This window comes from Lepisma saccharinum, chromosome 17 (genome assembly GCF_977018435.1).
Source record: "Lepisma saccharinum chromosome 17, izLepSacc3.1, whole genome shotgun sequence".
Classification (NCBI taxonomy): domain Eukaryota; kingdom Metazoa; phylum Arthropoda; class Insecta; order Zygentoma; family Lepismatidae; genus Lepisma; species Lepisma saccharinum.
In genome coordinates, this window is record NC_139245.1 from 38216881 (window position 1) to 38239839 (window position 22959).

Consider the following 22959-nt stretch of genomic DNA (forward strand, 5'->3'; position numbering starts at 1 on the left):
AGAAAACTTGCATATACCAAAATTAATACAATTCTTAAAACAATTTAATATTATTAAAATGTGCCCCTTGTTAATTCTAAAGTTCCTCTACCTTGGCGCTATTAACTTTTAATCGGGTGCAAATAACATTCATACTAACATTTACTTATCTGGATTATAGTCATGGCCTTCGTTAAAGAATATATCTCTTTCAGAGCGACTAGTAGGGGGTGGGAATATATATATATATATAAACCAAAAGAGAAACGTTCCGGCACTTTTACATTCAGTATATACATACTGGTACGAACTTACGTTCGGGTGCCTTCCCGCGGTGCAACACCGGGGGTCGAACCAGTCGGTATGACAAAAAAAACTCCTCACAGCACGAAGCCGGGATCGAATCTGGTTCGATTACCTACCGCTCAGTTAAAGACTTAGGGACGAGCCAACTAAGGCTCGGGTACCTTGTTCATCAGCACGAGGCTGGGGTCGAACCAAGGTTCGGATACCTCTCCTCAGTCTTAACCGGGTTCAGACCAGGCTGTAGGGGCTGGAGGTGGACCTCTCAGCCTAAGCTGAGGAGCCAGCCCTCGATGTGCTCAGTCAGTGTCCACAAACCAACTGATACTAAGGCCACACTCAGGCTTCTTTTATAGCATTAGGAGCCCCGATCGCAGCGTTAGCATGTGGCGATTCTAGGAACTACTTAGATTTACTATGGTTGCGCTGAACAGCTGCGCACAGTAATAACTACTAGCGAGGCGCCTCTAGTGGCATACATATGAACTCGGTGCTTAAGGTATATTGAATACAGCCAAAGTTACCAACTTAGGGTATTAATTAACATACAGATCAGAAATGCCATTACAAAATCAACTAATGAAAATACAACCTTAATAATTTATAAAGTTACAATCCAGGCTGACAGCCGGGGACGTTACAAATTTAATTTTAAAAAATCTGCAATTATTTTCGAAAAAGGGCGCAAACTTTTGCATTGTTTTCAAAGAGTAGACCTTTTGCAAACAAAGTGAAACTTATTTTAAATCCCTAGTTCTCATACAGGCTGAAATATGGCGCAATATGTACAATCCTGTATTTTGGCTAAGAAAATTAAATTTGCATATTAGAGAAAGGGGTAGTGGTGGGTTTTCTTCCACATGACATTTCAAAGTCTTATCTCAACATCTGTCAGTGTTTACAACCTCACATACAAGTATGAAGGTCCTAAAAGCACGTGAATGTTGTAATCGGCACCATGGGTCATATATGACCCATTGGCTGTTTAAAGGTTAAAGATGATATTTGCGCTAGAAAGAGTCGAAACTCCCATTTGTAAATACTTATTCTCATCATATTTTCAAACACAGTATCTAGCTTAATAATCAACTTTAAAAACCTTCTACTTGCAACATGGGGAGAAATTCATACTCTCATATTATGCGTGGATTTTCTTTAGTAGCAGTGCCTATTCCAACGATACTGCTTGGTGCGAAATTGTCACACCTCACCTTTTGTGAAACAAACTAGTATCAGATTCAGCATTGTTTGCAAAGTCCAGAAAAAATATGACATTTCATCAACTTCCTAGTACTAATAATTTCCATCGTTAAACAGGCACCAACTTATGCCACACACAGTTCAAGAATTTCTTGCAACCTAACCGGTTCAAATCAAGTCAGTAGAGCAATCTTAGTATCTCAGGTAAAAAATAAATTAACGCTTTAGCTGACAAACTTACAAGGTTGGCTCGTCACGGAAGAACTTAATAAACTTCGCTGAGATGTTGCTCTCAAAGGTGAGTGGAGAAAATTCTCGCTGATCTTGGCGCTCACTTCCGAACCCTTTGCATCTCTTCTCGAGACCCAAGGCAGGGCGACGCAGGTGGTTTATTGAATCAGGTAGGCATCTGCAGTTACAGGTTCCCAAGTTGTTCCGGGAGGGTGGAACTGGTGCTTCCTGCTAACAAGCGCTTAATCAAATCTGAATCGCTAACATTTATGTAATCAGATGACGCCTGAGGTTAGAGATCCGCACCTGCAAGCAACGGGGAAAGTTCCCAAGGGAGCAGATGCCTGCGAGACATGGGTTTGAACCTTCGTAACCGCATCTGGAGAACGTTAGAACAATCAGACGAACAAAAAGACATGTATTGCTGTTCAAGCATCTTTCGTGAACGAATCCAATTCGAACGACTGCAGCGATTCCTGGAGGCGGTGATAAATTTTGAATTTGAATTTTAGGTATATTTTGTGCATAGAATGGGATTTGCATTAGGGTTTAAAATAGGACTCGACATACTATGCAATTTGGCTCTACCGGGGATCGAACCAGGAACCCATTTGTTTCAAAGGTAGGTGGTAGGCCACTATATTATCGGGGATACCCTAGGCTCTATGTGTCTAGGTATACGCTATTAATTAACATTAAAAAAATCAGAAAAAAATTTGCACGGAAATTTGAATTTTAAGTGTAAAAATCTATGCACCTAGCAACCCATTCTGGAATTCAGTTCTGTGACTTGGAATTTTGCCTGTGGTGTTGGAAAATGTGACATCATTGAGAATATACAAAATAAATTTCTTTCCTATTATATTTAAACTGTTTAAATTATTTTATAGTTATGACAACCTATTGAACAATTTAAAAGTCGAATGCCTTTGAGCTAGAAGAAACAGAAATGACATAAAATTCGTTGAGAAAATTTTAGAAGGTTGCTACTCTGTCCCTACGCTTTTATCGAGAATATCTATACGAGCTACGCCGTATCGAGTACGCACTAAAGGGTCGTTATTGACAACATCTACAGATTATAAATATAATGAGTTTCCAAACTCCATAGTCAGTAGTTATAATGATTTCCAACGAGCCTAAAGATCAATTGTATTTTAATCATTCATCAGGCCTATTTTAATGATTTATCATGTATACTTTAATGTATATATCATTCATATTTTATTGTACCTCTTATTGTATTTAGTATTTCATTTGTACAGTCACATCTTTATCATTCAATCTTGTATTATAAATTTATGACTTTTTTGTATTTACATATACACGTACTGCTGTACTAAGGCCAGCCAGCTGTTTTTCAGCAGGATAATACTAGCATAAATAAATAAATAGATAAATAAATAAACACTGTCGTTGCACGCCAGCTGACATAACTTGTTTTGAAATAGCAAGAGTGAGTCGTCGCGATTAGCTTAAAGAGGCATATAAGTGGAGTAAAATAAGTAATACAAAATAAACGTACACTCGGTATTTTTGTAGTGTGTGTAGCTACTTACATAGGAACTTTCTTCGCCCAGACCGAGACTGGAATCTAGAAACTTTTGAGTCGACCACAGAAGGCGTTCAGCCACCGATGTGGCTAAAACAGCTACAGGATTGCTGGTAAGGCAATAGTTACTTTTCAACGAATCCTATATTTTGCACCAACTAGTACGGAAACAGAATTTTCAGTGCAGTGAACTTTCATGCCGAAAATTGCAAAGATTTCGAGAAAAATCGCGAAAAGAATGTCGGTGAAATATTGACAGTTTTTACTGAGATTGAGTATCTCAATCACAACCGTTTTGCTCCCCGCTTTATTTTCTCCTCTAAATAAGCTTGTTTTCCCACCGGGTATTACGATGTCGCGATGTCTCCGACATCTTGCAGCAATAAGCACGTTTGTACCTCGACAAGAGTTTTACAGCATAGCGGCTTTGAGATCAGACGCGGACCGTAATAGCGAATCGTTGTTGAAATCTGCGCCCAGTTTCGATGGCAGGACAAAGCATTGAAATCGCAGTTTGCAGTAATCGATTTCTGTACAGCTTCTGTCGTCGAATTTTCAGTCTTGAACGAGCGAAGGGAGAGTGGGCGATGCAATCAGCTGTGTACCTTACATGCGTTGCCATAATGCGCGCTATTTTCAACACATCACCTTTATTTAGTGTCAAGTGTGTGTATCATCACTAGGGAATGGATTTTAAGGTGCAGAACCTTTCAAAAAATTATGGCTGTTTTCACACCGATAGTGACATGAAATTAAGTAAAATGAACACATGAATTTTAGGACATGAAATCACGGCATGATTACATCATGACACTACATTGAGTGTGTGCGTAGTTGTCGAACTTCCACAGCGTGTACACTCAGATAACTAAATGCATCATATCGATTGATGCACTAAAGTGTGTTTTGTAGCTTCTTCAAAGAATTAGTCGAGATGCACTTTCTTTCAGTCGAGATGCACTTTAATGCATCAGCTGATGAGTTTTGATGCACCTTGATGCGTTTTGATGCACCAGAATGCATCTCTTTTGATGATGCGCTTAAACGTTTCGTCTGAGATACATAAAGTCTGTAGCTCTGTAGCGTTTAAGATCATCTTCCAAAAAGATGCAGGAAGGTGCATCAACTGATGCATTAAAGTGCATCTCGTCTGAAAGAAATCCTCACTTGAATCAAATAATGCACTTTTGTGTTTCTTTCACGACATAGAAAAATGCACGAAAATGCACCAAATATGAATCTGATTCTTTAAAGAAGCTACAAAACATACTTTAGTCCATCAATCGATGCATTCTGATGCATCAATCGATATGATGCATTTAGTTTTCTGTGAGTACAGGGCATCAAGACCAACAAATCTTCTTAATAACGTCTTGCTCGTTGAATTTTCTATCATATATGTATGCAACCACGCGACACAGATTCACTGTGGTCACTGCCATAACTTTTCCTGTAAAATAACCGAATTGGTAGGTAATGAAAAACACCAATTCCGAATTCAATGAAGAAGTTTCCTCAATGTCCTTTGAAATGGAAACATATAATTCAGAACTTACGCTAACACGTTTCTGATCTTGCTCACGATTGTAGCACTCATTATTTTCCGTCAGCTATAAATAAAGCGGCTTCAATATGACTTAATAGCCAGTTCGTTTGCTCTCGAAAAATATCTACGTTCAGTGGTCCTGTTTACACAATATGCATTATTACGTTTACACGATTTACCGGTATATGGCAAGCTTCGTTGATTATTCACGGAAATGGTGAATGATATCCGAGCAGCATACAACAAGGTAATTATTCAGAGAAAGGCAACCGCGAATTGATTCTACCCATGAAACACATTGTTATCGTTAGCCTTTTAATATCTAAAGGAAATTGGCTGTATTGTTGGTATAATTGTTCCAGTTATTTATGGATTCAAATATCATTTTAAATGAATCAACAAGAGTGAAGCCATGATGGATATGTTACAAACAGTTCATTTAACTACGTGAATGATGCAGATTTTCAGAACGTTTACATTATTTCTAGGAGAATTGTTAATGACTCGTGTTTCGTAGTATAATTTGCTTTGTATAAGTTACCCGTATATTTCAAATAAATTTATCTCTTAAACAATTAATGCGCTGCAATATATTCCAAGTTTTATCACCCATTCATCGTTCGTTGTCTTAATAGGCAATGTTTTTCACTATAGCCTCCAGGCTTTTGGATCTTGCGCCTTATGTTCCATGTCAGCGTCACTTAGCTTAGGTTCATCTATCATCTGATATCTGACTCTTTCCATGACCAATTCTTCTTAACCATTTCTTCCAGCATGCGACCCTCCGTGGCGGGGTTGATAGCACAGTGTACTACGACGCCAGTTGTACAGGTTCGAATCCCGGTGCGGGTGTTCTCTGAGAGTGCCAATTTGACATGTCCTTCCCGGACGTATGAACAGACTGTTGAAGTACACCATCCCGCCTGATAGATATGAATCTTGTTGCTGGAAGTTACGAGATTAATGGAAGTGCATGAGAGAAAAATTGGGTAAATTTCTCGTATCGGACAAACGGCTGAAATTTGCTAGTTCATTTAATTTGAATATTCGTACTTACGTATTCTGCATTGAGAAACATTGCTGAAGGTGGCATTTCGCTTATTTCACGGAAATAAGCTCTATTTGCGACATATCGAGTAAGTTTTCCTCGTTTATTTTTGCCTTTGGTAACACGCAAAATGGTGGTCACAGTTTCACTACCGTACTCGGCATGCAGTGTTTCCACCCCACTGCACCCAAAAATACCTACGTAGCCCCACAAACCATTGACGCATATCCCCACGAACCATTCATACATAGCCCCACGAACCATTTCCGGTAAGGTTAGGTTAGGTAGGGTCACGTATAGGTTACAATAGTTAAAAATAAGTTTCGAAAAAATATGCGTAGCCCCACACACCATACTCGCATAGCCCCACGAACCATTGACACATAGCCCCACAAACCATTTGTGGAAACATACCTTCTTCAGTTACAAAAACACGTGTTTGGAAACACTGACCGGGATTACGTCATCACACACAGGCTACATCCACCTGGAAGTAAATGGATGCAAGAGCATGATTTACCGGCAAAATTCAATGAACTATGCGAGAAAACACTTCCCCGAACTTCCACAAGTATAAAGAAACTACATTCGGTAAGTAATTTCTCCTGTAAATTTGAAGAAATTCTTTTGTCCGATACGAGAAATTTACCAAAAATTGTGCTGTTACTGTGATTTTTTTGTGAGTTTCGTTATGATGTACAACTTTGGTTCTTTATGAATTGCATAATCAAGATAAATAGATTCAGAATTCATATGTTAAAACGTAAGTTCTGTGTTTTTGTTTTTATTTACTGCAAATCTTAATATTTTCCCGTGTCCTGGGAGGTATCATGCGTATACAAATATACAGTCTCATGTTGCTCATTCTCAATTTGTATTGAGATAAATATATTCTAATGGCTAATAATGTGGTTGAACCTGGCACGACCGTGTCAAATTCATAAATTTCATCATAACATCACTCATTCTTAACGTCGCGATTAGCCAAAAGTGGCAGAAAAGCGATGATAAATAATAATAATCAAATGGAATATTTTCTCCCAGTGCGTCTTTTAGCACGCAGTTCATTCTTAGCCTATTTCAAGTTAATGTACAAGTATTAAAATAAATAACTATTGACGTTAATATAAAATAATCTCAGATGCAGGATTTAAAGAGCAAAACTAGTTTTTTGTATTTTCCGGCGTAGCTTTGGTGCAATTTTTTTATCAGTAATTTTCTATATTATCAAATTAAATACTATTCTCCGATCTGGTCTATGGCATGCTCTTCAAATCTAGATAGACTAAATTGTGTTCTAAATTTCTTCCTGACCATCGTTCGTTACCGAACTTCATCCACTAAAGACCTACAAAAGCCTATTCTTCTGAAAATTTTAAATATACAACCACCTCACGAGAGACATAAACTGGCATACCATATATTCCTGCATATAATAGTAAATGGTACCATCAGAACTCACCGCCTTCTTCAGGAAATTAACATTCGAGTGCCATTTCGCCAAACAAAAGCACTCAACCTTTCGCTTCTCAGAAGCCAAGATTAAGCCTCATCCAGCGTTCCCTGCTCTACAGACTATCCAGCCAATTCAACAAGTTAACAGGTGAAATAGACATTTTCGATAATCAGGCACGTTTTAAAAGGCTATTGTACAAACATGTGTAAGACTCTTTTATCGGATGTAATTTTTGTTTATATTATATTTCCAATGTAAAATGACTAGCGCTGTATTTGGAATTCTTGTTAAATAAATAAATAAATAAATTACACGTATTTCTTATTTATTTATTGTTTTGGATGGCGAAGTTAAGGTAAAAGGATTTTCTTCCACTTAACAATTTCTATTTTACATTTAATAAATAATTGATTTTAAAAGCTAACAGTTTGCGAAATACATATAAAAACTAAAAACATGAAAATACTGAAAATAATTTCTGTTTGGGAAATATTTGGATACAGCGGTTTTTTGAGCACACTGAATTAAGAGTTGTGTGAGTGAGTTTTATGTCCACTTTTATGCACAGAAAGGCTAATCGGGATTGGACCTATAGTTTAAAGTGGGATCCAAACCACTATGTGTCTCCACAGAGCATCGAACCAGGGATCCCTTTGATGACAAGGCAATTATAGTTGTGGGAGGTTTAGTACCGCCTTACTACACCCCGGAAATTCGCCCCTTCCCTGTAGACCTTTAGATCTCCAAAGGAAGTTGTATCTTTAGGCAGTCAATCTGATATAACCACAATGTAATTTAGGTTGCTGTATGTGCGGATACAGATTGAGTTCGTCATCCCAAACTGCAATAACATTTTTACATCAACTTCTACAACAATGCAAAAATCGGGAAAAATTACTGCTGAAGATGTAGCGAAAGTTTATTCGAACATCAAGCCGTGGTTTGATATATATCTTCTTTTCTTAATAAAAGAGAAATGGTACAGACCTTTCATTTAAGGAAGATCTTGGCGAAGTCTCTATGCATAACCTTCCATCCTGTCATCTAAGTTGAGATGAACCTGAACTTTGGAAGAAAATTATGAACTTGGGCAAGTGCCAAATGCACATATCTTGACTTCAGTTACTTCTTTTGAGTTCACCGTCTGAAACCAAGAAATAAGTGTGTCGTAGATTATTCTGTCCGCATCTCGTTTCCTAGGGGATATTGAACATTTAGTCTCCGTTTTTGGAGAATTCATCTTGAAACTGGTGTCTCGCCTCAGAGACTAAGTTCGGACATTTCTCTAAACGTACTTTCTTCTCATCTCTGTGGGCACAACATCGAGGACAAAATTTGAATTCTCGTCGCTTGATTGAGCTATACTTGACCCGGGATGTGGAAAATTAAGGACAGTCAACGCTAAGTATGATACCGTGGTGAGACGATGCAAAATTGCTTTGTCTTTTGCTGTCCTTTCTAGATATTACAACATCCTCTCTCTTGCACTCATTGACTATTTTGTTTTGTTGTTGCGCATACTTTCTCATTGCGTTTCATCTAGATTTGATGACATTTCTTAATTTTCTTGTATTTCTTGATATTGTACGTTTACGGCGAGTCTAGATCTTGCAAATGAAGAGTCCAGAGAAGAAAAGGGTTTTTGAAAGAGAATAAATTCTAATTTTCAAGACTCACACTTTTCTCCCTGTATACCATTATTCTCAGGACTTGCCGGGTTTCCCGTGTGTTCAGTGATCACATGTTGAGCGTACGTCTTTATTTCGACACTACGTTGGTTATGGTTGAATGCTTTATATCGACACCAGACCTGATAGTTTAAGAATATTTGTTTGGAGACCGTCATTTTCGTAGAACAGCCGAATTCTACACCATATTTTCTTATTCTGTATCTCGTCAAGATGTTACAGTACGACAACAAAATAACAGTCAGAATCAGCACTTAGATGAAAATGTCATGGTTGTGGCATTGGAGCAACGGCATATCCTAGATTCACATTTTGTAGGCCTACTGAGTGTTTTTTTGCATTCTCAAGTTGACCCGCACTTCTCGTGATCATAACGTATCCTGGAATTAAATTTAATCGAAGTCCTTTCAGTTGGTTCGTGACTTCATTAGGCGGGGGGAGAAGTTTCGGGAGATGTACTGAGGCAAAGGAATTCCTGAAGTGGTCGTACGACATGCGAAGTTAGGGACTCTCCACGGGTCACCTTCGAATAGTTTTCTGTTCTTCCGTTGAGTTCGAGAATAGCAACGATCCACAGAACCATGGAGACGCTCCATGCTCCGACGCTTCACAACTCTTCAGGTCATGTACCGCGAACAGATGACCACCGAAGATCTTGTTGGCAATGAAATATTCAAGTGGGCAGAAATTGTTCGAAATTCTAGACCTGTTGTCTGTCGGAGCGGAACGACAACTATTCGCACTGTAGCATATTCATCACAGACCTATGCACCGAACTGCATCGTTTGATTTCCCTAGTGATGTCTCCTCCATTTTCATTTCCTCACAGGGCTTCCGCGATGGCGCAGTGGTTGCGTCGTCGCCTTGTAATCAAGGGGTCCCGGGTTCGATACCCGGTGGAGGCACAAGTGGTTGGGATCCCACTTAAAACTGTAGGTCCAGTCCCGATTAGCCTTAATATGCATAAAGTGGACTAAAAACACCAACTCAACTCATTTCCTCACAGACTTCTTACGTCACATCTAAAGTTTTAAGCATCCAAGTGTAGTCGATACACGTGTATGACGGTCTTCTCTGTACGTCCGATTCAACTATGGAAACTTCAGATGCTACGGGATACCTTCATCATCGGTTAAACTCATAGAGAGTGGATAGAGAGAACTGCTCGAGATTGGATAGAGAGAATTATTCGAGATTGGATAGAGATAATTACAAGAAATTGTATAAAGATAACTGCCTAAAATCGATAGAGAGAACTGATCGAGATTGAATAGAGAGAACTGTTCGAGATTGGATAGAGAGAATTATTCGAGATTGGATAGAGAGAATTACATGAGATTGTATAAAGGGAACTGCCTAAAATCGATAGAGAGAACTGATCGAGATTGAATAGAGAGATTTGCCCTGGAAACGATCCGAGAAACCATGCACGTAACCACCAACATAGAGCCATAAGCCATTGTTTGTATGCTTGACGGATTAGGTAGTTCTGTGTAAATAAAATAGGTATTTTATAGATACAACCTAGTTCCGCGCTCGTTCATCCTACTTTCTCAGTTGGACTGCCGTCACAAACATCCACAAAACATAGACGAGCTTCTCGCATACGTTCCTTCCCTTCTATACTCCTTTCTTCGTAAACACCTGATATTGCACACATCCACTGATCCACTGATTTCAGAATTTATCCGATAGTGTAGCGGTTAACGCAGTCATTTATCAACAAAAGGTTTCGGTGGACAGAAATTGCCCTGTGCTCGGCACATGTATTTTCGGCCACCGAGGTGGCTGCAATGGTTCACATTCCTCTTTAAATCGTAGACTGAGTACCGATTAATATATGTGGGTGAACGTATTAAAGATACGAAATTAAAAAAAAATAAAAACCTTGAAAATACCAGGTACTTTGCAACATAATTTAGATTGATTGATTGGTTTGCTTTATTTTACTTCGTTTTTTGTGCCACTTTTGGCTAAATTGCGAAGATGGGGATGATATGATGAAATTGATGAATGGACACTCACAAACATCCATGCCCAGGCCGGGATTCGAACCCAGGACCCTTGGCGTCGTAGTGTGATGTGCTAACCACTCTTAAAGAATACCCCCCTATTCGATGGTATCCCCCGCCATTCACACATTTTCTCAACATTCGTACATATCAGTTTTTATCTTTATTCTCGGTTTTCTCATTTTACGGACAACACAAACATCCATGTCCTAGCCCGGATTCGAACCCGGGACCACCGGCTTCATAGCGCGCTATGCTAACTACTCCGCCACGGGGACCGGCTCAACATAATTTAGAATAGCATATCGACATAAATAACATTTTCAAACGATCCTGTTTATATCATAATTTTCCATACAACTGCAAATACAGATCAAGAACATTCATCGTTAACACTTTCCTAGAACATAGATGACGATACACAACATTACATTAACATTAAGAGAGTTTCGGAGGTACTCACCGTACAATAAATGAAGAATGCTCCTAACGTGATTACTCGTAATAGAACAGGACTCGCTGCTCGAACAACCTAGAAATCAAAGAAATTAAAAGAGTTAAACAAATGAGAAAACAGACCTAAACATACATTGTTTTGCACTTTTAAAACTAACAACACTATCCAACATGAATTTCTTGCAATCTAATCTGAGGACTGTTTCTGAAAGCATTCGGAAATGCAACCAGTTTTCAACCATTACAGCATATTTATAATACTGTGGTGTGTATGTTATCACGTGATGCTGTTCCTGTATCTAATTATAGTGGTCAGTGAAACAAGGTTGTGCACGCCGGAGTAGCACATTCATTTACATGATGTTTGTTCTGTCGTATACGCCAGTGTAACAGTTCGGCCTAAATTGAATCCACTGTGACTACAGGCATTGGCGAATTTAATAGGAGGGGCACGGGGCAAGTCCCCCCTCCAAAAAGGGTTGATTAAGTATTATGAAAAGCATTGATAGCATTATACACTCCTCACAAAAAGTTTGGCATATTGTATATTAGACAATAGGTGATAGAGACTGCCTTGGAATTCAACAACACAAGGAATCTGTCTGGTGGACGTCCTCGTCTTTTCACCGATATATGACACCGTGCCTATCACCTATTGCCTAATATAATAATATTCCAAACTTGTTGTGCCTAATAAAACAGTATTCGAAACTTTTTGTGAAGAGTTTATTACAACGAACAAAAAATGTTCGAACAGTCTTTTACCAGAAAATAAAATAATAAAATCGAGCACAAATATATTAATCGGGACTAGATTTACTAGACACTTAAATGAGTCCACTCCGTAAACCTAATGCAGGGTTTCTTGGTCACAAGGCAAAATGTTAACTGATGGACACAAAGCGAAATAATTCTACGTCAAATATTCCCTGCTTGTGACAGATTCGTCTGAGGAAATGAATTCTCAAGATTTTATCTTACTTTCTGAAACCATTGTCAATAAAAATAACGCAGAACTAATTTCGTTTCACAAAACTTTAGTAATGATATCACCGTCTAATCAAAAGGTCCTGGGTTCGTTCCCTGGTAGAGGTATAGTGATCTCTCTGACCACAAATTGGACCTAGAACGAACTTTGGTAATTATCCTGATGTGAATATTACATACATACGCACACACACACATGTGTCTAATATCTAAAAAAAAATCTGCACATTATACTTCTAGTGTTATGTCCTTCATATGTTTACAACATAGTCTGTGTCCATCTCAGAAAGATCCGTCTATGGCCACAGGCTTAATCTTTGGATATTTTCCTTGATAATTCCCGCCCCTTGCGAGTCATTGGCTAAATGAATTGACCAATTCATGGTTTTCCTACTACACCATTACCAGAGATAAACGTATTTAGCTCAACTCCCACCGAGACGCGGCAAAAGAACTTCTGTTGTGTGCTTGTATTGAAATCAAATGGTGTAACGCCCACCATAAGGAAACGAGCGGAACCCAAGAGGAAAATTCCGTTCTACAAGTCTGCAGCTTACCTTAAATGTTATCGCCACTGAGACACCGGAAACGTGTCTGTTGCCGCGTTTTTCCGCGTCTCAGTGAACGATATGCTTTACAGGTTTATCTGTGCGTGCCATTACTTATACTCTAACCTGGGAATATTTGCAACAAGGCCGCTGGTAGCTGCAGTAGTTTTCCCCCTCCACGCAATTCCGTTTCGCACTTCTTTATTGGTCGAACCCTTTAAGCTTAACGCCAGAAACGCTCCACCCTGAACGTGTGAGTCTACAGCAAGGCTGAGCGTGACGCTTGCCGGAACTAAACGAAGAGACGCGAAATTACACGAGAGGGCATTTGGAGTCACTACTTGCGCAGAGACTGCTTTCGTTCGCTCGCCCCAGAGATTCCCAGCACTGAGTATAACATCATTGACACGTCCACTCTAGGTGGCTCTGGGTGCTCAGGAATTAAGGACGGGATGTCGAAGTTTCCACAGTTTTTAAAAAAAACCACAGGGATCGGAAACAGCAATTAATCGTCTCAACGAACTCTTGCCCGAGGAATTTTCCGGACAGCTGCCTTTCGATGCATACCTAATGCAATATATGCCAAAGTGCGATGATATTTCAAAATTGGCTGCTGCATCGAGGCGACACATGGCGGAAAAGTGGCCTCAATTTCAAACATTTATTGCGGTCAGTGGATGCTGAAGTACCAAAGGCTAGTATGGAAAACACACGATAGAAATTGCATCTTTATTTATGTTCACAATGCTGGTCCTAGTAATACAAGAACTGACAGCTATATGTTGTGAGGGATTGGCATTATACTCGGAGCACATGAAGATAATGTTGGTAAATTTAGTGAATTTTAATTTAATGGGCAGATAAAGGTATCGGCAATATACATCTACCATTTTCAAAGGTTGGTTTTCCCTACGGTTCCAAAATAAGGATGAAACCGAGCATACTAGGTAAGAACATGAGGGGGCGCCATTTCTGTAGCAATGGAGCGTTGGATCCCTGAACACTCTGCTTTTGTGGTAGAGACTTATTTTAACACTAGAACGTTCCTATATTAACTATCCCGTTTTTTCTGATTTTCACCTCTAAATTTTGTGACTTTTCATAATTCTTTGTCCGTTTTAAGATGGTATATTGAAATCTAAAAAATATAATATCTTCTGCGAAATTTCATGTTATGCCCCTAGAACAGCGGGAGGGGTGAAATTTGACGTCTCGGAACATGTCGCGTCAAGTAGCAGTTTCTCGTGGTGAAATGTTGCGTATTCTGGAGTGTTCAGTTGTCGATTATTATAATTTTTATTTGTAATCAAAATGTGGCCGCGGTGGCTCAGTCGGTGTCGACCTCCGTGGCGAAGTGGTTAGCAGAGCGCGCTACAACGCCAGGGGTTCCGGGTTCGAGTCCCGGGTAAGGCATGGGTATTTGTGATTGTCTGTCCTGAAAAGTCCTGAAATAGAAATGTAAATGATATGAGTGAATGAAGTGTGATGGGGAAAGCTTCCGCTTAGGGGCTTTCCTTTTTTTAAAAAAAAAAAAAAAAAAAGTCGGTAACGCGTCTGACTACCATGCTAAAGGTCCCGGGTTCGATCCCCGGCCGGTTCAAATCCGGGAACTTTTCTAACGGTGGAAGCGGCCCCGGCGCCCACCCAGCGTCGAATAACATGGGTACCTGGCGGAAACCCTGGGGGGTAAAGGCGGTCAGGGGCGTGATGCTGATCACATCACTCCCACTCACGACCGGATCAAGAAAGTGTGGGGCGTTACCCCCACACCCCCTATACGCCTTCATGGCGTGGTGCTATGCACAGGGGAGCACTTTACTTTTTTTAATCAAAATGTATCACAACCTAAACACTGTGATTATAACACATAAAGCACATAAAATAATATAAATTAAAAATATATTACCATTAAAAAATAATTGGAATTTTTAAATGCATTTCTTATGAGGGGTCAAAATGACCCGTTTTCGCTGTTCTAGGCGGTTCCAGATTCTTCGCAGTTTTAATGTTAAAAGTAACCATTGTATGGTAGCTCGAGAAGTACATTCGACAGCAGGTTAACACTGGGAGACAAGAAAGAGTGCCAAAAAAACACACAGTACGGAGAACTGTAGTTTATTTCCAACAAGACGGAGTAACTACACCTACCGCTCGAGAAACGATGGCAACGTACGTGCTCGGGGACATAGCGTGGCCTTCAAGATCGCTCGATCTGATTGCCTGCTATTTCTTTCTCTCGGGTACCTTAAGAGCCGAGATTTTGAACACGTATCCATAACTTACAGACCCTGAAGAGAAGAGTTATGGAAGAAGTCCAGCCAATTTCACACGAAATGCTGATGCCTGTAATGGATAATTTTGTTCGTCGGTTCCGTGAGTGCGACACGAAATGGTGGCTATTCACCTAATATGATTTTCAAAAAAATCACGAAGTAAACAATGTTGTGTTATTGTTTACAAAGGGCATTACGTTATCTATTAATGTCCACTATATTGCTTTGTATTAGCTGTATTGTGTTACTGTAGGAAATATATTAAAATGGGGTACACATGTATTGTAGGACCATGTACTACTGGTAGTCTTCGAAAACAGAATACATCTCACTTAAGTGAAAAACCTGCTTTTGTAACCAGAGAAGTTAAGGTAAGTACGGAAGATATTTTTTGCCAGTGTAGCAATGAATTAATGAATTCTACAATTAGAATACGGTATGGTTGGATAGGGGGGTAAATGTTTTGGTACGAACACATTATTTCAAGTAAATTTAATACCAAATATTTGCACAAAAGTTTTTAAGGTCAAATTTGTATACAGCTGTCTGCCCCTGCATATCATATGGTATCATTCTAACCTGATTATATCTGAATCCATCACTGGGATTTCATAATATACACCGTGTTTCAAAAAGAATCATCCAATTTCGAAGTCATTTAATTCAGTAACCGTTCGCTAAAACACATCCAACAAGATACTGTTAGGAAGAAGATATTCGTGAGTTTCACATGATTGCCGCGCTAGCATCATATTCAAGCAAGATGGCAACGTCGCAACAAAAAGCTTTCTGTGTACTGCGCTTTGAAGTGTGTGAATCTGTTACAACAATGCAGCGTGAATTTCGGCGACAGTATGGTGTTGAACCTCTTACCGCACAGAGTATTCGACGTTGGAACAAACAGTTCAAAGACACAGGTTGTCTGTGCAAAGGGAAATCAACAGGCCATCCTCGTATTTCTGACGAGCATGTGGAGCTTTGTTCTCAGTCCGAAAAAGTCCACTCGTCGAGCGAGTACAGAACTGACGATTCCCCCTACCACTGTGTGGCGTGTATTGCGGCGACGTCTGATGTTTAAACCTTACAAGATTCAATTACTGCAGGCCCTCCGCAATGGTGACAAGGTTCGCCGTGTAGAGTTTTGTAATTTTATCCTCATCAGGGAAGCAGAGGACGAACTTTTTCTGTCACGACTGGTGTTCAGTGATGAGGCAACTTTTCATCCAAGCGGGAAGGTGAACCGTCACAATGTGAGAATCTGGGGTTTAGTGCAGCGGCATGAAGTTTTCCAGCATGAGTGAGACTCTCCTAAACTTAATGTTTTTTTGCGCCGTTTCTCAAAGAAAGGTGTATGGCCCATACTTCTTTTTAGCTGACACTGTCACAAGAATGTCGTACTTGGAACTGCTTGATTACTGGCTTTTCCAACAGTTACAGCTTGATTCCAATGACTTCATTTTCCAACAGGATGGAGCGCCACCGCATTGGCACAGGGATGTTCGAAGATTACTGAACAACACACTTTGGATAGGCCGTAAGGATCCAAACGATTAGGAATTGCATGCATGGCCTCCTAGGTGGCCCGACCTCACTGTGTGTGATTCTTTCTTGTGGGGGTACATTAAGGACACTGTTTATGTGCCTCCACTTCCGACTACTGTGGATGAACTGCGAAATCAGATCACAGCAGCAATGGCAGCAGTGACTCCAGACATGCTCGCATCTGTATGGGACGAATTCTCCTACCGTATGGACATATGCCGAGCGTCCAAAAGGGGTCACATTCAGCACATATGAACATTTCTTATGTAAAAATATATGTATAGCTGTGTATTTTAAAAGCAATTCAAAGTTCCTGGTTTGATAAATAAAAAATATATAGCCTTTTGAAATCGGGTGATTCTTTTTTTAAACAAACAGCCTCCGTGGTGGAATGGTTAGCACAGCGCACAACGACCCCAGGGGTCCTGAGTACGAATCCCGGCATGATTGTTCTTTGTGAGTGTCCCTTCATTTATTTCGTCATGTCATTCATCGTCGCGATTATCCAAAGTAACAAGAATCAAATAAAAAAAACTTATTGATTGATTGATTTGATTTATTTTACTCGGTGTTTTGGTCTTGTGCAAATATCGAACTAGAACATGATGACATGTTATGTATGGTCACAGCATATATCATCTTAGTGTGTGTATGCAAGCATGGGTGCTCAAAGGGAGAATCAAGAAGGATGTTATTTTATTCCTTGGACTATTTAGAAATTGCTTACTTATTATTGATTTATTTTTTATGTTTATATTCTTTTTACCGCTCTGTATACGTTTCTTTCTTTATATTTTTGCTTGTCTCAGAATTTGTTTCTTCTTGCTTACAGACTTTCTATCGTTTCTGATTATTTATTTTACTACATTACCCCTTCCACTATTTTTTCTATTTCATCTCGATTTCACTATTTCTCTCCTCTCCCGAGCTTTTGATTTCTATTTCTTTATCGTTTGTTTCTCTTATTATTTCTGTCTCTCTCTAGTGTCATTATTTATTCGTTTCTCATTCTCTAGTTTTCTCTTTACACTTCTCTTTAACTTTTAATTTTCACTTTCTTTCTCCTTATGTTTCACTAATTTCTTTCACACCTGTTTATATCGTACTAATCCATAAATAATAGGAAACTATCAGTATGAAAAACTCCAAAACCCAGACAGGAAATATCTAAGGAATGCCTTGTCAGACATTACCTAAGCTTACCGAGTCACCAACGGTGTAAACAGGTGTAATCGAGGAAGAAGCTACAGGTTACTGTAGCTTAGGAAAATTCGATTGCAATAAATAAGTGGAACAACGGGGGGTCAGTGAGCTTTGAGCAGTACGAGCCAGTGAGACGATTGTCAGGCAGGCCGTTTGACGATTCTCATCCAGGCCAAGCAGTTCCACGATTGTCAGTCAGACGATTGCGTGAGTCGCAAGTCAGACTCTCTATGCATCGTACGGTCTCTAGTACAACTTCTCACCGTAGAACTTCTCATCTAGCAGACAGAAACAGGTATACCTTCACATCATGCTGGTTCAGTCTTTGAGGGCATAAAACTCAAGCGTTGTGTTTTGCCATTCGCATGTGTATTTATCACCTCTCGCACGTTACCATTAAGCTCTCCATTATGCCGATTCTGTGATCTAATTTGCCTCTTTCTCGCTCACCTTCCTTCTTGCAGTCTATCTCGGTCGCTCGTTTAGTTATCTCCACCTCTATGCCCTTTCTGTATCGTCTTTTCTGTGTCCTCCTATTCCTTTCTCTCTCCCCATCCTCTCTCTCTCTCGCTCTCTGTGTCTCTCGAGCTTTTTATTTCTTCCCTCACTCTCTCTAGCTTCCTCTCTTTTGTTTTCCCACTAGTTTTTTATGTTCTCTCTCTCTCTCTTTCTCTCTAGTTTTTTTAGTTTATTAGTTTCTATCTCTATATATCTCTTCCCATTTTTCTTTATTTTTTTACATATTCTGTATTCCATTTCTCTCTCTATCGAGTTTGTTTACATTTTTTCTTTCTCTCACTCGTTTATTTCTACTCAATTTTACTGTTTATGATCTCACTCTGTTGTCCTTTTATGTCTTTCTCTGTATCTACTAAAACCTATTTATCATTATGATGACGCGTCAACAGGACGTCATACAAGCCTCCGCGCGTAGTGGTTAGCACAGCGCACTACGACGTCAAAGATGTCCCGGGTTCGAATCCCAGCCAGGGCATGGGTGTTATTTGTGAGTGCTATGTTATCAATTTCATCATATCATCACTCATCCTCGAGATTAACCAAAGGGTGACAGAAATGCTGCGAAGTAAAATAAAACAAATCAATCAACGACCTCACACGATTTTAAATATAATCAACTTCAGAACACAACTTTCTGACTTCGTCCCAACATCCTTTGAGAATTGCTGCAAAACATCCAGTAACCCAAATGCTATTATACTCCTAGTAAACTGCTCTTCGCTTTAGAAATGCATAATTACTTTCATTCGCTTAGAATAGAAGAATACAGGTCTTAAATTCCTATTCTCATCTTCCTGTAATAAAATAGATCCATAGCCTGGTAAAGACCCATCTGTTTGAATGATAAATGGTTTTTCCATATCTGGCAACTTCAATATTACATTTTCTTCAAATGCTCACTTAATTGTATCGAGGGTATTTTGTTGCAAAGGACCCCAATGAAGTTGCTTTTTTATCATGCTACTCTTTGTCACTACCCTCAGTATTATTACATATAATTTAGATTTGTCTTCTAAAAAAAGTCCTCCTCAATTATTCCTTAGGTACTATGGACGGTCTATCAGACCGCTGTGTTATTTTGTTTCCATTTTTTTACCTTACCCCTTCGAATGAAGAGTGGACTCTTCCATGTACCTTTCCGTTGAGGCGCAATCTACACCAGTTCAAAGTCTTGCATTGTCGTTTTTGATTTCTGAATACTTTTTCAGTTTTATTCCAGTGAGCGGTCTGTCAGACGTGCCATAGTATTTACGTGAGTTTTTTTACCTCGTATACTCGTATATATTGTACTGACAAGAAGGAGAATATATATATGTTACTCTCAATTTGTAATATTATGAGAAAATAAAAAGCAATAGTAATGATATTTCAAAGGTAATGGAATTGAGTATGAATAAGTTTTAGTATTTTCTTATTATTTACGATCTCGTTGTTATTAAATTGTCTGTATTGTTTATACTATTATTATTTTTAATTTTATATATACCATAATAAATTAACTTTACTTAACATGACTTAACCCTTAAAATAAATAAAATTTTATTTCTGTGACGTAAGTGTCCTAAAACATAGAAAATGACGCAGAGGTCTCGTATACCGCTCCATAGTAGTTGTGTATATGCTAAAGGTTAACAATTTAACTACCATAATAATATAAATTTTTTTAGCAGAGTTAGAGGCCTTTTCTGGGATGTACGAAAAATAAATGTTACTTTCAATAGTTGATTGATGAAACTCAACAAATAGAACTTTTGGTTATATACTGCTGGACAAAAAAAACCGGACACTTGCATTTTTTGTGATAACGCAATGGGTCGATAAAAGCTCTGGTACAAGGGCTAACTAAATGTTGCAGAAACTGAATTAAGTACGAATGCATAAACAAAGTCCGAGCCTATGAATGGTGCATATGGTACTACATGATCTGCCGAACATTCTGGAATATACCTGCGAGCTGTTATTGCAATTCAGATGTCAAACATTAAAGTGTCCGGTTTTCATTGTCCAGCAGTATATATAAAATTTTAACTTTTAGCAACAGGAAATTTCCAAACAACAATTCAATTAATCAATTGTATGACATATCATATATAAATCTGATTAACATTAATAATTCTAATTGTAAATACAACCATACTTTATACAGCCAAAAACATGTGTACCAGAATCATATTTTAGTTATTTTCTTGCTTTGTGGTTGGTTCAATGCGTTAAGTCTTAAAAATTCAAAATGTAAATGAACGCGGAGAGACATGATTAGAAAATATCGGTTAAATCGGAAATGACCATCTGAATAAATGAACACAAATTACAAATAGATCTGAAACAAAAATAATTAAATAACGCATATAATATGAATAAATGAATCTTCATTATATTATTAATATTACCAGTACAGAGACGATCACTTGAGAAAACACCGATTCCGCCAATCAAAGGTAGAATAGAGCGAGGTGAACCCAAGGACTGTCAGAGTAAAAAAGAGAGCCCTGCACATAACGCGAGAGGCTTCCCTCTAGCGGTCACATGACTTGTGACGTAATACTTCCCAAAAATAAAAACAATCTACTAACTATTAGCACACAATCTGATCGAGATTTTTGCAAGCGAGTTACATACTCAAGGCATAAAAATATAACAGATCTCGCCTGGTCCGAATTCTTGGAAAACGTCACGATCGCGCTAAATGCAGAATGAAGTTGTCACAGACTGGCTTTAATTTCATTGCAGCGAGCGGGATAACGGAAGAAATTGGCACCTCCGGGAGGGAAGAAGATCAACACGCTCAGAGAATCTCTCGGACGAAGCTCGACATGAATTTACGCCCAGTAAAGCGCAAAACAGTGCTACATGTTTTTCATATCCCTCCCCCCCCACCTCGTAGCAACTGAAAACTTCCTGTTCTATGACACACAAAAAATTGATAAAGTTTTCATCCAAGGAAAGACAAATGGAGTTACTGCAACGACATTTCAGATTAAGCGGATAATGCAAACAGAAAATAAAACCAGCGAGAGAGGAATTTCCCATTCAGAGGCCCTCTATCTTTCTTTGGACCGTGTAAAAGAGATGGTCAAATTTTCCGACACCAACGAATAGTTCAGCACAGAAAAAAGTTTCACCTTCTTAATTCTCAGAGTGCTTTCAGTTCGACACATCAATTTCGGTTATTTTATGCCGCTTCTCTGGAGATTAATAATAACGAAGTGACGGGACAAGCACACGTTATGGTATTTAATCGTGGCGATGAATATGATTAGAAGGCTGGTGAAGGGGTACTTCGCAAAGAAACACCCATGCCCCCCACACAGATAGGTGGAAAGAAATAATGAAAGCACGAGATATCAGAGATATACAGAGGAAGGAAGAAAAACAGAGAATAAGAAGGAAAACTGATAAACAGGGGATAAAGGTACTAAGACGAACAGAGAGAAAGAGAGAGAGAGAGATAGATAGAGAGAGAGAGAGAGAGATTGAAAAAGAAAGAAAGCAAAGAATTTAGAAACAGAAGAAGGAAGAAAAACAGAGAAGAAGAAGGAAAACATCCATAAACAGAGGATAAAATTACTAAGAGGAAGAGAGAGAGAGAGAGAGAGAGAGAGAGAGAGAGAATGAAAGAAAGAAAGAAAGAAAGAAAGAGAATAAAAGTACTAAGAGGAACAGAGAGAGAGAGATTGAAAGAAAGAAAGAAAGCAAAGAATTTAGAAACAAAGGAAGGGAGAAAAACAGAGAAAAAGATGGAAAAACCGATAAACAGGGGATAAAAGTACTAAGACGAACAGAGAGAGAGAGAGAGAGGGAGAGAGAGAGAGAGAGATTGAGAAAGAAAGAAAGCAAAGAAGAATTTAGAAACAGAGGAAGGAAGAAAAACAGAGAAGAAGAAGGAAAACATCCATAAACAGAGGATAAAATTACTAAGAGAAAAAGAGAGAGAGATAGAGAGAGAGAGAGGGGGGGAGAGAAAGAAAGAAAGAGAATAAAAGTGCTAAGATTAACAGAGGGAGAGAGAGAGATAGAGAGAGAGAAAGAGAGAGAGAGAGAAAGAAAGAAACAAAGAAAGAAACAAAGAAAGAAAGAAAGCAAAGAATTTAGAAACAAAGGAAGGAAGAAAAACAGAGAAAAAGAAGGAAAAACCGATAGAGGATAAAAGTACTAAGATGAACAGAGAGAGAGAGAAAGATTAAAGGAACGAAATAGGCAAACAGAGAGAAAGAAGGGAAAGCATTGATAAAAAGAGGTATAAAGTACTAAGAGAAAAGTAGAGAGAGAGAAAGCGCTAAATGAGAAAACAAAGCAAGATAGAAAAATTCTGAATCTGCCCTGTCTATTAGTGTATCTGCTATTTCGTAATTATAATCAACGAAGATTCCAGGCGGATAAATTTTATGCTCCAGCAATTTTTGTGATTTAGATTAA

General features: G+C 38.8%; 1 protein-coding gene across 1 annotated transcript in view; it reads right to left on the bottom strand.

The window, feature by feature from the left end:
* The window catches only part of LOC146001273 (metabotropic glycine receptor), a 981963-nt gene that overhangs the window by 238658 nt on the left and 720346 nt on the right, over positions 1-22959 (bottom strand). The window contains exon 6 of the mRNA XM_083138577.1: positions 11479-11547. Coding sequence (XP_082994703.1) covers positions 11479-11547 — 69 coding nt within the window. The remainder of the gene's footprint in view (positions 1-11478; positions 11548-22959) is intronic.